Source organism: Carettochelys insculpta, chromosome 3 (assembly GCF_033958435.1).
Source record: "Carettochelys insculpta isolate YL-2023 chromosome 3, ASM3395843v1, whole genome shotgun sequence".
NCBI lineage: Eukaryota > Metazoa > Chordata > Testudines > Carettochelyidae > Carettochelys > Carettochelys insculpta.
In genome coordinates, this window is record NC_134139.1 from 58,127,109 (window position 1) to 58,141,242 (window position 14,134).

General features: G+C 42.3%; 1 protein-coding gene across 5 annotated transcripts in view; it reads right to left on the minus strand.

Moving 5' to 3' along the window:
- Positions 1–11,925: 11,925 nt before the first annotated feature.
- Positions 11,926–14,134, minus strand: part of MARK1 (microtubule affinity regulating kinase 1) — a 109,021-nt gene continuing 106,812 nt past the window's right edge. For all 5 annotated transcript variants that reach the window (XM_074989935.1, XM_074989933.1, XM_074989934.1 and 2 more), the window contains one exon: positions 11,926–13,978. In XM_074989935.1, coding sequence (XP_074846036.1) covers positions 13,624–13,978 — 355 coding nt within the window. In that variant the 3' untranslated portion in view covers positions 11,926–13,623. The remainder of the gene's footprint in view (positions 13,979–14,134) is intronic.

The following is a 14,134-nucleotide window of genomic DNA, read 5'->3' on the forward strand; positions in this document are numbered from 1 at the left end:
CTCGCACAGTTTAGCCACAAGAAATTCTACAAACAGAAACACTTGTAGTTTTGCCTGTCCTGAAATGCTGTTTTCCAGACTATCACATGCAGGAGAAGAGGGACACTGAAAAACACCCCACGTTTCTCCAGCACTACGACAGCTGGGCAAGAGCACAGCTCCAAGCCATTTTGTTCTTTTGTGGTTCCACCATTACTCATGGAATCTTACAGATTACATTAAACTAGCGCTAATGTACTATACAAAATGTTTGTGTTTAAAAAGTGTATGAAGAACAAAAACTGCAATAGTAACAAGGCCCTACAGCTGGAAAAATCGTCCATCTGAGGGACTGGAGCTGTTCATGTCCATCTGGCATAGAAGCTGGAAGGAAATGAAGCAGCAGAAGGCACACTGGCCTCTTACATAGCCGCACACTGGGACTCTTTGGAAACACAGCAGGAAGAGGTCAGAGGGAGCGCACATGTGGTCCAATGGATATTGCTTGTAGAAAATTCCATCAGTAGGCGCCACCAGACAATACAGTGCCCATTAGCAGGAACATGTGGAGCCACTTGAAGAAATGGTAAAAGTTGACACCAGTGCAAAAGTTACTTTCCAAGACCTATGAAAATAGTGACAAAAACCACAGCACCATTAGATCAGAAGGAAAGGAAAGGACTTTTTTTTTTCAGCATGCAGTTGTACCTTGTAGCCCATGCACTATAGTAAATTAGTATCAGAGAGAAAACTGTGCTAGTCTATATACTATCAAAACAAAAAGGCAGTCCAGTAGCACTTTAAAGACTAACAAAATAATTTATTAGGTGAGCTTTCGTGGGACAGACCCACTTCTTCAGACCATAGCCAGACCAGAACAGACTCAGTATTTAAGGCACAGAGAACCAAAAACAGTAATCAAGGTGGACAAATCAGAAAAAAAAATGATCAAGGTGAGCAAATCAGAGAGTAGAGGGGCAGAAGGTGGGGAGTCAAGAATTAGATTAAGCCAAGTATGCAAATGAGCCCCTATAGTGACCCAGAAAGTTCCAAAAACGTCCCCAAAAAAGCCAAGAACAGAGCACCACTGGTCGTCACCTACAGCCCCCACCTCAAACCACTGCAACAACTTATTAAACACCTATCCTTAATCAGGATGCCATGCTCCAGAAGTCCCTAGGTGACAGGCCTGTTCTCTCCTACAGACAACCTCCCAACCTTCTGAGGATTCTCACCAACAGTCACCATCTATACCGCAGGAACACCACTCCTGGAACTTTTCCTTGCAACAAAGCCCATTGCCAGCTTTGCCCACATATCTATTCTGGAGATACGACCACTGGACCTAACCAATTTATTCACAGAATCACTGGCACATTCTCATGTTCCTCAACTAACATCATATATGCCATCATGTGCCAACAATGCCCAGATGCTTTGTCTATTGAACAGACTTCAAACTCTCTTAGACAAAGAGTTAATGGGCACAAAACAGACATAAAAACACTCCTGATCCACAAACCTGTTAGCCGGCATTTTAATGGAGTGGGCCATTCTGTTAACGACTGAAGAGTTTGCATCTTACTGAAGAGGAATTTTCACAACACTCTTCAAAGGAAGGCCACTGAACTCTCTTTTATATTCAAATTCGACACATTAACACATGGTTTGAACAGAGATTGGAAATTTCTGGCTCACTATAGGGCCTTGTTTGCATATTTGGCTTAATCTAATGCTTGACTTCCCCCTCCCCCTTCTGCCCCTCTCCTCTCTGATTTGCTCACCTTCATGGTTTTTTTTTTTCTGATTTGTCCACCTTGATTACTGTTTTTAGTCCTCTGTGCCTTAAATATTGAGTCTGTTCTGTATGGCTATGATCTGAAGAAATGGGTCTGTCCCACAAAAGCTCACCTAATAAAGTATTTTGTTAGTTTTTAAAGTACTACTTGACTGCTTTTTTGTTTTGATATAATAAATTAACCAGCCAGAGCTACAGAGCTACACGGAGGCTAATCGCCAAATGCTGCCAGGACAATACTTTGAAGTCAGAGTAGAACAAATAATAATAAACGCCTATGGAAGTATGCAGCCACCTCCCTGAGCTGAATGAGTCACCAGAAGATGTTCAAAGCACACAAAAAATCATGCAAATACAGAACAGGGTAGCGTTTTCATGCAGTAAATTAGAAATCAGATCAGTCTAGTTGAAAAGGTGACGGAAGCTCAGCAATTAAAAAAAAAAAGGTGGGAAGAGGGACTTTCTCTCCTGGAAGCTGTAATGATTTGACAGTAATGGTGCAAACCATCTTACAAAACCTAGTACACTATAAAACTTAAGATTGTATGAAGACAGCCAACCAACACAACGCAGCTAGCTCTGGGCTGGGAAGCGGCAGCCAAGTACACAATAGAATTTAGCAAGGATATCAAATTCAGCAAACTCTGCAATGATATTCACCAATTCTGTTGTTTACTAAAGCTGCAGTTTGGACTAGAATATTTACTATCCCAACCCATCTGAAAAGTGTGCTGGCATCTTTATCGACCGTAAGCAACCAGCACATAGCTCTAACGGTCAGCACCTATCAGGCTCATGCTGGGGCATTAGCTCAATATTGCTTCAGTGAGTCAAGTGTCACTCACTGTACTGCCAATACTACTTCCTGCAGCACACTTAAGACCTAGTCCACAGTGCATTTGTTTGACAGTATTGTAGGTGGGGCTTGTCTTTGCAAGCCTAAATGTTCTTTCAGAGAGAGAGAGAGAGAGAGAGAGAGAGAGAGTGTGTGTTTGTGAGAGCACATGTGCACATGCCAGGGAGGGAGGGAGAGCGCGTGAACAAAATATCACTTTGGGGAGTGATTATTTTTACCACGTTTTGATACTGGCCAACCCCCAACTGTAGATGCAGTTACACTGGCACTAAAATGCTTTTGCCAGAATATTTAGTTCACAAACTGGTGCAAGTTTGTGGCAGAGGTGGGAGCAGACCCAGGTCTCCTGATTCAAATTCCAATGGCTTAAGCCCAGGAGCATCCTACTTGACTCATCTTCATCCATCATTGCTTGGGTTGCGGGACCTGATGGAGAACAGGAGAAAGATGGCAGGGCTCCGGACGCTCCCCTTAACAGAGGAATTAATGCTGGTCTGAGCATGAGCTTTCTCTCTCACAGCTCATTATCCCAGGATTTATTTTTTTTATCAGAGTACAGTAAAGTCTTTCCTATCTGGCATTCTATCATCCAGAACTCTCAAATAACCGGCATTCTAACCTTAAGTACATTTTGGTTACCTTTTCTGTAAGTACAATATAAGGAAGGTAAATACACATAAATACAGAAAATACAGTATAAGTTTACAGTGTATGATACTACTGTTGTAGGTAGGTAGAGTACTCTGCCTACACTTATTTGTTTCTTAATATCTAACCTTGTTTTTCTTTAGTGATATGCATTGCCAGGTATCTCTCTCTATTATCCAGAATATTTGAATATCCAGCAACCTCCCAATCCCAGGGCTACCAGATGGGAAAGAGTTTTTTCTATTGCTTTCTTCCTTTGTTCCCCTTTCAGTTCCCCACTAATAAAGGACACATGAGAGCTAGACAGCTTCTCTAGGTTTCTTGATGCATCAATCTTTTATCAGGCGAAACAGGGCAATTAAAAGTTACCTCTATGCAATAGTTGCAACAGACAGAATATGATGGGACTAAGTCTTTTTCAAAATATAGGAAGACCAAGAAAATATATGAGTACTGTCTTGACTAAAATGATGTAATTGGTGTCACTCATGTGCTGGACCTGAAGCATGAAATCACACAGCCAAGCACAATATCACACTCCTTCAGAAAAGACCATGAAAGTTGAGCATGTAGAAGCCAGTCTATTGTAATGAGAAGCCGCCCAAGATTTTTCATATTGCAGCTACCAGAAACCCAAACACAGAAATAGCAAGACTGTCCATCCTCCAGCCCACCCCCGACTGCCAACGCAAACTACCTGCCTGAATAGAAAAGGAGCTGCTTTACCATGGTCCATAAAGATGTTGAATGCATGTAGAGGAGGCAGAGACTTGAGATGTGCAGGGGATTGAGTGAATGTATATAAAGTGCCCAGACTTGTAAGCATAATGGTCACTTCCAGCAAAAGAAAAGAGTCTGAATAAGGATGGTCTGGATTTTATTTCCAACTCTACTACCCTGTTACTCCTAATCTCCAGCAAGTCACTTACCCTTGCTGTGCTCATGTTTTTCTATCTGGCAAATGGGTATAGGAATTTTTCAACTCCTTCTTGTAAAGAGCTTTCAGATGTATCAGTAAAATGCACTAAGTACTCATTGTCACTCACCGTTTATCCAACTTTCGAAGGGCAATCATACTTGTGTGTATACACACACACGCAATTTGGGAGCTAATACTAACCCAGAGAAAACCTGCTTGTTTCCAGTGCTTGTGCTCCTGTATCAATACACCCACAACCCAGATACTAGTCAGTTATTGGAAACATACCAAGTAAATTGCTATTAAAAGCCCCCCACATTTTTTGATAAAGCAATAAACTTTTAAAATCTACTTATGAGTTTCCATTCTGTTTGGGGAGTCATGGGAAAAAAGTCCATTATTTTCCAATTCAGTCTATTGTCTGACTTTTGAAATAAGTGAAACAGTTTGAAATGCAGTTCCCATCCACTGAACTGCACATACACTTGAACATATTTCAACACAGCCATTTGCTAACTGGTTGGCTTCATTGCCTTTTTTTAAAACCTCTAAGCTAGTATTACCCAAAGGTTGTGGCCACACGAGCCCCTCCTTTTGGAGGGGGCATGGTAATGTGGCACTTCAGCAGATGCTAACAAGGCACTGCCATGAATATGCAGTGCCTCATCAGCATAATGGAAGCCACACGCACTTCAAAACTGCCGGTTTCAAAACGCATGCCGCTCACGTAGCTGGGAGCCTTTCAAAACAACCTCCCAATTTCAAAAGCCCCTTCTTCCCATTTGGTTTTGTGAAAAGGGGCTTTCAAAGTTGGGGGGGGGTCCTTCCGAAAGGCCCCCAGCTACACTTTCAAAGTATGTGTGGCTGCCATTATGCTAATGAGGTGCTGCAAATTCATGGCAGTGCCTTGTTAGCATCTGCCAAAGTGCCACATCACCATGCCCCCTCCAAAAGGGGGGGCTAGTGTGGCCACAACCTGAGTGTGGGATTCACAGAACTAGGTGGGATGGGTTATGGACAGACTTTCCCCAAGTCTGTTCTCAATAAAAACAAGAAAAGACAATACAGTAAACTCACATATGGCAGCCCCCGGACGAGAAGGTTGCTGGATATTCAAATATTCTGGATAACAGACAGGTATACCAAACAACGCATAACACTAAAGAAAAACAAAATTAGATATTAAGAAATAAAAATGTATGCAGAGTACTTTATTTACCAACAATAGTAGCATTGTACTCTGTAAATTTATACTGTATTTGCTGTATTTGCATTTACTTTCACTATACTGTACTTATGGAAAATGTAACAAATGTACTTATGGTTAAAATGTTGGTTATTTGAGAGTTCTGGCTGATAGAGTGATGGCTATGAAAGACATGCATCAGAGAGGTAGCTGTGTTACTCTGTATCTTTGAGAACAACAAGAAGTCCTGTGGCACTTTATAGACTGACAGATATTTCGGAGCATAAGCTTTCGTGGCCAAAGACCTGCTTTGTCAGATGCATGAAAGGAGTTTACTGTATTGCACGGACTCGCGCTGCCGGCATGACAGCTTGTAACAAAACAGGAAACCTCACCCGGCCAGGACACAGAAAGGATTGACAGATTGATAGCTATTTCTCAGTTCTGTGGGTGGTGGTGCATGGCCGTTCTTAGTTGGTGGAGTGATTTAATTCCGATAACAAACAAGCTTGTAACAATGTGACCACCGTCTCCGCAGTGCCACCTTGTGGACAGAGAATGCTATACAGCCGCCTGCCTCAGGTCAGCTAGTCTCTTACGAGGCCCTCTCAGAAGTCACAGCTCTCAAATTACTTCAGATAACTGCGCCCCAGAAGGGATCCCAATTATTGAGCTCTGTGGCGCATGCTAGTCCTCTAGGCCTCAAACCCAATTCCGTGGCCCTTTCCCAGTAGCTGAACACAAAATCTTTCAAAACAAACTAATGGAGTTTCTCCTAGTTTGAGGTGGGCACATTCCCCTCTACCTGCAGGTCTGCTCAGTCTCCCTGCTGCCGGGCAGGGTGTGTGTAGGCCTCCCTGCCTAAGGAGCTGGCTCCCGCTTGTAATTTTGGTTACTTTCTCTCTCAATCTCCACTTCCTGCAGCTTATTAGCCTGAGCACTACATCCCCCTCAGGTGTAGCTCACTATGTAATCAGCACCGTCTTAGCTGCAAGCTCTCCAGCCCCAGGGCAAACAACTCTTTTTAACACCCACAAGGCCATCCTCCCCATTAACTGTCATAGCTCCCTTTGACATGTGAGTAGGAAGTCATGTTACCACAGGCCAATAACAAGCATGATATAGTTAGTTGCCCTTGCCCCACCTCTTCCCTAAGGCCAGGCCTCCCCCCTCACCTGCCTCCATCGCTCATGCCTCCATCCCCACACCCTCACTTTGGGGCAGAGCTGGGGTACAGGAGGCACATGGGTGTTTGAGTGTGGAGTGCAGGACCTTGACTGGGGCAGGAGGTCAGCACTTATTCCAGTCAGTACAGCTCGTGCAGATGCATCCTACTGGCAGCATGTTCCCCTGGGTGGGGGTGCAAGGGGTGGTCTCCATGCACTGCTGCCTGCAGCTGCCACTGGCTACAGGTCCCGACCACAGGCAATGCATGGAGACCTCCTACCACTCCACCCCATCAGGGGCTGCAGGGACAGCACTGGCTGCTTCCAGGAGGGGTGCAGGGCTGCACCAGCTGTTAACACCCAAAAATCATCAAGTTTGGCTGAGGTAGCCTCCAGGAGATGGGACATGATTCTGGGAGACTCCTGGTGAAAGGAGGAGGGGTGGCAGCCGTAACTGAGCACAATTTAAATTCTAAAATGTGCATAGACCCCTAGCAAATGATGGAGGTACAGGGGCTGCATTGATTTCATCTTCTCCATTGGGGGAGGATCATCTTTCAAACATTTAGGAAACACTGCTCTACACCATGAGTTTCTCCATTGCTTAGCTCAGAGGTCAGAAACCCAACAGGACTGCCACGAGTGGCGTGTGAGCCTATTTTCATCAACATGCAAAGCAGGAGCTGAGCCCCACCCCTCCTCGTTTGCTCAAAGCCATGCCATGCTGCTTATGGATTAACAAAAGATCAGCTAATGCTCCCAACTACCTCCTAAACAGTAAAGCCCTGAATCTTAATTTATTAATGAAGCTCTTTTAAGTAGGACTATTAGTGACTTAAAAAGTATCACCAGCACAGGGACCATATATAGAGGTCAAAAGGTCAAATTTCAGCACTCTGCCTCAGAAAAGTTGCTGATCCCCAGCTTAGAAAGCGAGGGGATGTTCATAGCTAAGTGGGATAAGCCATAGTTTTTTCTGTAGATAAGGATGCATGGGCAGGAGCTTTCGGACAACCTGCCTTGATAAATGACACAATGCAAAATCCACTGTAGAAAACCGTTTCTTTGCATTTTTCAGTCAAAGTGTGGTAAGTGATGCCCTCTTCACCTGTTCTTCTCAGGCATATTTTTATTCAGACAGTCAAAAGTCAAAAACAGAAAATCTCCCATTGTCCTGGATGCTTTCAATCAGATTCCACAAAAAAGGGTTAACCACACGGAAATGATTGTGTATGGTCCGATAGTGGAGGCACACGGATTCTCATTTTGGATTTATGCATCTAGAGCCTCGCACAATGGAATCACCATCAAAACTGTAAGGCAGTCTGAAGACTGAGACGTGTCACTTGATAGTGTTGCAGAACTCGACACAGCATTTACCCCTGCATGTCAGATTTTCTCCCACCCTGTGTCTACACGAGCCCCTTCCTTTCGAAAGGTCATGTTAATGAGCGGGTTTGAAAGATGCTAATGAGGTGCTGAAATGAATATGCAGTGCCTCATTAGCATAATGGCAGCCACAGCAATTCGAAAGTGTGGCTTTTTGAATCACGCACCGCCTGTGGAGATGGGACCTTCCGAAAGGACCCCCCCCCCATTTTCGAAAGCCCTTCTTCCTAACACCAGATAGAAAGATGGCCTTTCGAAAACTGGGGGCGGTCCCTTTCAGAAGGCCCAGTCTCCATGGTCGGCATGCGATTCGAAAAGTCACACTTTAGAATCGCCGTGGCTGCCATTATGCTAATGAGGCACTGCGTATTCATTGCTGCACCTCATTAGCATCTTTCAAACCCGCTCAATAACATGCCCCTTTCGAAAGGAAGGGGCTCGGGTAGACCCAGCCCTACTATAAGAAATCCACGCACAAATCAACTTGCTGGCACTACGGTATACTCATACCTTCTCACATCAAAGTCAATATGTGTTATTGATCAGCATGTTCTCATCCTGGTCTACTCAAATTGTAATTTACAGAGCTATCACAGGGTGGCTTTAAAGTTGCTACACAATAGGGATTGAGGATTCAGTCCCGTCCTACTAATTTCCATATGAAGTTTGTTGCGTTTACAAGTACAAATCATTTTCTTCAACTGCCAAACCTACAAGTTGGCTCTGGAAACTCTCTTGTGCATCCCTTCCAGTAAGGGAGGTTCTGAAAGTAAACTTTGGTGCTCAGCTACACTTGTGCTTCCCCATTATTTCCAGATTTTCTCAGCAAGCCCTGATGATGATGGTGTCTAGTTGAAACTGACATGAGCATATTAGCTCCAGGTGACAATGATTAATTCCAGTGAGGCACAAGACAAAGTACATAACCTGACTTGGAAACCAGGTTGAGTTTGCTGTGCTGGAAATCAGAGGAAATATTTTACTTGAAAATTAATCCAAGCAGATATAGAAATTAGACACACAATGGCCATCTCTACACGAGCCCCAAACTTCGAAATGGTCACGCAAATGGCCATTTCGAAGTTTACTAATGAAGCGCTGAAATGCATATTCAGCGCTTCATTAGCATGCGGGCAGCCACAGCACTTCGAAGTTGACGCGGCTTGCTGCCACACATCTCGTCCCGATGGGGCTCCTTTTCAAAAGGACCCCGCCTACTTTGAAGTCCCCTTATTCCCATCAGCTCATGGGAATAAGGGGACTTCGAAGTAGGTGGGGTCCTTTCAAAAAGGATCCCCATCGGGAAGAGACGCGTGGTGGCGAGGCGCGCCAATTTGGAAGTGCCGCGGCCGCCCGCATGCTAATGAAGCGCTGAATATGCATTTCAGCGCTTCATTAGTAAACTTCGAAATGGCCATTTGCGTGGCCATTTCGAAGTTTGGGGTTCGTGTAGACGTAGCCACTGAATGTGGAGCCCAATGAAAAATTGATTAGAAATACTAACCATCTAGGATAAGTTAACTGTTCAGAATAAAAAAAGTTATGAAAGGTGGCAAAATATCAGAAGGGTTTAATGTATTCCATCAACGTTACAATGTTATGCACAATTTTCCAAAAAAGGAGCAGCTCATGGCTTTCAGAGACAAGGGTATGGGCTCTTGAGATTAGCGTGAATGAACTAGATGAGACAGGGAGATACATAGGCAAGACCTTCAGGGACCCAGTTGGGCAGTCTCATCCCCAGTCTGACAGCCTCCGCTATTAAGAAGGATGAAAGGCTCCTCAAGGGCGGTGGGGGGGACCTCCAAGCTGTAGCAGAGGGAAATGATCCCATAATTAGGACCTTCCTCTCAGATGATGTCATGGAATCCTGTTGCCTATTTAAAAAAAAAACAACCAAAAAACAAAACAAAAAACCCTACAATGATCAGACACGTAGATAAGCATGATAGGTTTGGTGAGGCATGATTTCACTTTACAAATCTAATAGAGATACAAGGTGGACTAGATAATATTTTTAATAGACTAGCTTCTGTTAGGGAGAGAAAGAAAGAGATGATCTTACTGAATTCCTAGACCTGAAGAAGAGCTGTGTGTAAGTTTGAAAAAGTTGGTCTCTCTCAATAACAGAAGTTGGTCTTCTACAAGATTTTACTTCACCCCACACCTTGTCTCCTTAATATCATGGCACCAACATGGCTACAACAATATTGTATCCATCAATCTGTCAGAATTTTCTGATGGTACAACAAATACGAGGACAAAGGTGATCTAGTGAGTATAGCGTACTTGGACTTTCACCAAAAGTTCCTAAACACAGTAAGGACTCATGGGATAAGACGGAATAAATTGGTTAAATAATAGGAAACAAAGGGTAGGAATGGTCAGTTTTCACAATGCAGAGGGGGTAAATAGCATGTTCCCATGAGGATCTGGACCAGGACCAGGACCAGAGGTTCTCAACATATTCATAAGTGATCTGGGAAAAGGGAACAAAAATGTTTGCAAATGACACAAAATTACTTCCCATAGTCCAAAGCAGAGATCTCACAACATGGGGTGACTTGGCAAGAAAATGGCAGACAAAATTCAATGTTGGTCAGCGCAGAGTATTACGCAAATTACAAATGTAATGGGTCTAATTTAGATGTTACCACTGAAGAAAGATCTTACAGTCGTTGCAGATAGTTCTTTGAAAATATCTGCAAAGGTGCAGCAGCTGCCAAAAAAAGCCAGCTTAGGAACCTTTAGGAAAGGGATAAGTAATACAGAAAATACAATGCCACTACGCAGCTCCATGGTGTACACACATCTTGGATACTGGGTGAATCTTGGATACTGTGTAAAGTTCAAGTTGTCCCATCTCAAAAAAAATAATTTGCATTAGAATTAGAAAAAGTACCAAGAAGGGCAATAAAAACAACTGGGCGATGGAGCAATTTCCATATGAGAAGAGATTAAGAAGACCGTTCAGCTTGGAAAAAAGAGACAATTGACGGATATGAATGATATGGAGAAAGTGAATAAGGACGTACAAAATTTAACCCTTCCCCTATCATATGAACCTGGGGTCGTCCAATGAAGTAAGCGAAGTGCAGGTTTATCACAAACAAAAGGAAATATTTCATCACACAATATACAGTCAACATGTGCCACTCACTGCAAGAGAACACTGTGAAGGCCAAACTATAACTGGTTTAAAAAAAAAAAAAAGAATTAGACAAGTTCATGGAGAATAGGTGTATCCACAATCATTGGCCAAGAGGGCCATGGATGAATCCTTGTGCTCTGGTTATCCCTAAACCTCTGACTACTAGAAGCTGGGACTACATGCCAGGGAACGGATCACGCAATAAACCACGCTGTTATGTTCAGTCAGAAGCATCTGTCATGAACCACTGTCAGAAGACATGATACTGGGCTAGATGAACTATCGGTCTGACACAGTATGGTTGTTCTCAGGATTAGTGGATAAACTGCACAGAGATCTCAATCATTCCTGAAGCTGATCTGTGGTAAACACATGTAGGGGCTCCTTGGCAAACTAAAAGATCACTTCCAAAAATAGGGATACGGATCTAGATGTGTACCAGTAACCAGTGTTCCCTCTAATTTTTTCCATCCATGGGTGGAATAAATGTTATCTGCAGCGAGGCACATGCTGCTAGCTATGGGCAGCTGCGGGCTCTCTGCTAATCAGTTGGGCAGCACCCGAATCTCTCCTGCATGGCCACCTGTTTCCTGTAAGTACTCAGCTTACAGGAAACACTACCAGTGACCCAATTCTAAGAGATGCACCCCCACTAGAACTGTCCAGTAGATGCTCAGCACTTGGGAGTGTGGAATCATAGAAATTATGCACAACGTAGAATCTTTTTGTCAGCCACAGGAACTGACAAAATATATTATGGCAAGACGAGACCTCTAGGACTTCTGCATCATAATTTCCTTGGAACCGATTTTCATTTTGATAAAGGGCAAGTAAATGACAAGTGCTTTAGTATGAGAACTGTTCAAGTAAGTTTTAATAGAGTGCACCAGTGAAAGTGAATCTAGATGACTTGCATCAAAATTTGTTTAAATGAATACCAGGTAAAAAGGGGCTACAGTTGTTTCTTTCCAAACACCACCCTTTTTCTAAGGCAACAGTACACGTCCATTTCAGAATATAACTGTTACAGAAAGCTACATCACAGTATAGTACAGCATGTAAAATCCACCTCTGTCAAGAAGCCATTATTGAATGGCACTTTAGCTACACGTACAGCCTTCTAATTTAGCATTACAGAGTTTACCACAGATTTAAATTTTTTTAAGTGACAGATTTTGAATGAACTTTCTATTCTCCACAAGAGTGTGCGCATGGGGCCCATATGTTGATATTACAGTAATTACAACATTAAATAACATTGCACAACCAACCTCTATGGTTAATTCAGTACAAAATAACAAGTATTAAAAGGTACCATTGCTAGTGGTTTTACATAGTTTATATCACTAATTATGGAAGGAATTTTTTTTCCATAGGCAAATGCCTACTTACAAAGCTGCACATTACAGGCATAATGATGTGGTATAAATACAAGAAATCTGGTAAAATATTAAGCACGAACAAGTTACATGGGAACAAATTGTACAACCACATAAGATAAATCAACCATTATTGTTTAGCTGTAAAGTATTATAAGGAATTGCATGTTGTCTTTGGGGGTAAGTATTCCAAAAGCCAGTAAATTCCTGAGGTGGTATTATCATCTCATACAATTGGTCAACACTTCCAATTATTTTGTGCTATGAAACAGTTCCAACATTAATATATTTCCACACACTAGAATTTGCAATATATTGAAGGCAGCAAACAAGTGATATTCTACATCATGTTATTTAAATGAAATAATTTACTCTTCTCCATTTTGATGCTACATTTTCCGTGGGCCAGGAGAGAAAGCATTATAAGTTGCACACAAAACACTACCCAGATGTGATTTCTGTTCCCCAGCAGCTCTCATCTGGCCCAACGCAAAATAATCTGTTGAAATTCGTAAGTGCCAACACTGTAAACATGTTTGTAATTTTCAGCTAAACACTGTCCAATACCAAGGATAAGAGCCACACGTAAGTAGGAACAGTCTTGTGTACAACAAAAGCCGATTTATCGACTTCTGATTCAAATTCACATATGATTTTTAAATAACTAAAAATGGTCATGCTACAGTTGTGAAAACTATTCTTGTGCATTTTGATTCTTGACACAGTTTTAAAAAATGGATGATAGGAGAATTATTAAAACCACCAAAAATGTAAACAGTGATAGGGAAGAACTTTTTCAACTCAAAGCATCGAACATACACTTTTGTGCAGAAATCTAGACAACTATACAAGATCTGTATTTAAGCAATCATCTTTTTTTATTATACAACTCTATGAACATAAAATGAACAGAATGCTCTATATACTTACCTGTACATGTGAACATAACTTCTTTAGCTACAGTTATTTAGTATAGGTCATATTGAATTTAATTTTACAATTCAGAATAACTATGTATAACCTTATTGCAATAGGGACAATTTCTACATGGGGAGTTTCACAGGCCAATCACACTAGGCGTAACCAGTACATTCAAAACGTAAGTGTAGATCACGTATGAATTTTCCCTGATCCCGTAAATTTAGTTTCTCTTTACAGCTTAAGCTCATTTGCAATTTTGGATGCGATGTTCTTAAATGCAATTGAAGTCCCAGATATTCTCTTGAAGCGGACTCCATTGAGTGACAACCGCGGTAATTTGCAGACTTCCATCTCCCATTGAACAAGACTATCCTGTCGTGCATCACCATGAACACAGAAGAGCAAAAACCTCTCTTTTTGTTCATAGTCACAGTTATTAGCATCTAATACTTTTCGAATCTCTCTCATCATATCATTTGGGTCCATGGAACTAGTGGTCTTCATACTCCACGTGAATCGCAAAGAACGAGGTTTGGAATCCTTGCTGTCCTCCTTTTCTCTGTCTTTTGGCTCCCCGGACGTACTCCTGGAGAGAGAAAAACATGTTGCACACTCAAAAATAAAATCACTACAATAGATCAGAGCGCTAGAAAGGAAAATCCTCACTAATACATGCACAGTAACTACAGATACACATCCTGCTGCACTGTGGCAGGAGTCAGTGGAATCTGCATTATTTAAA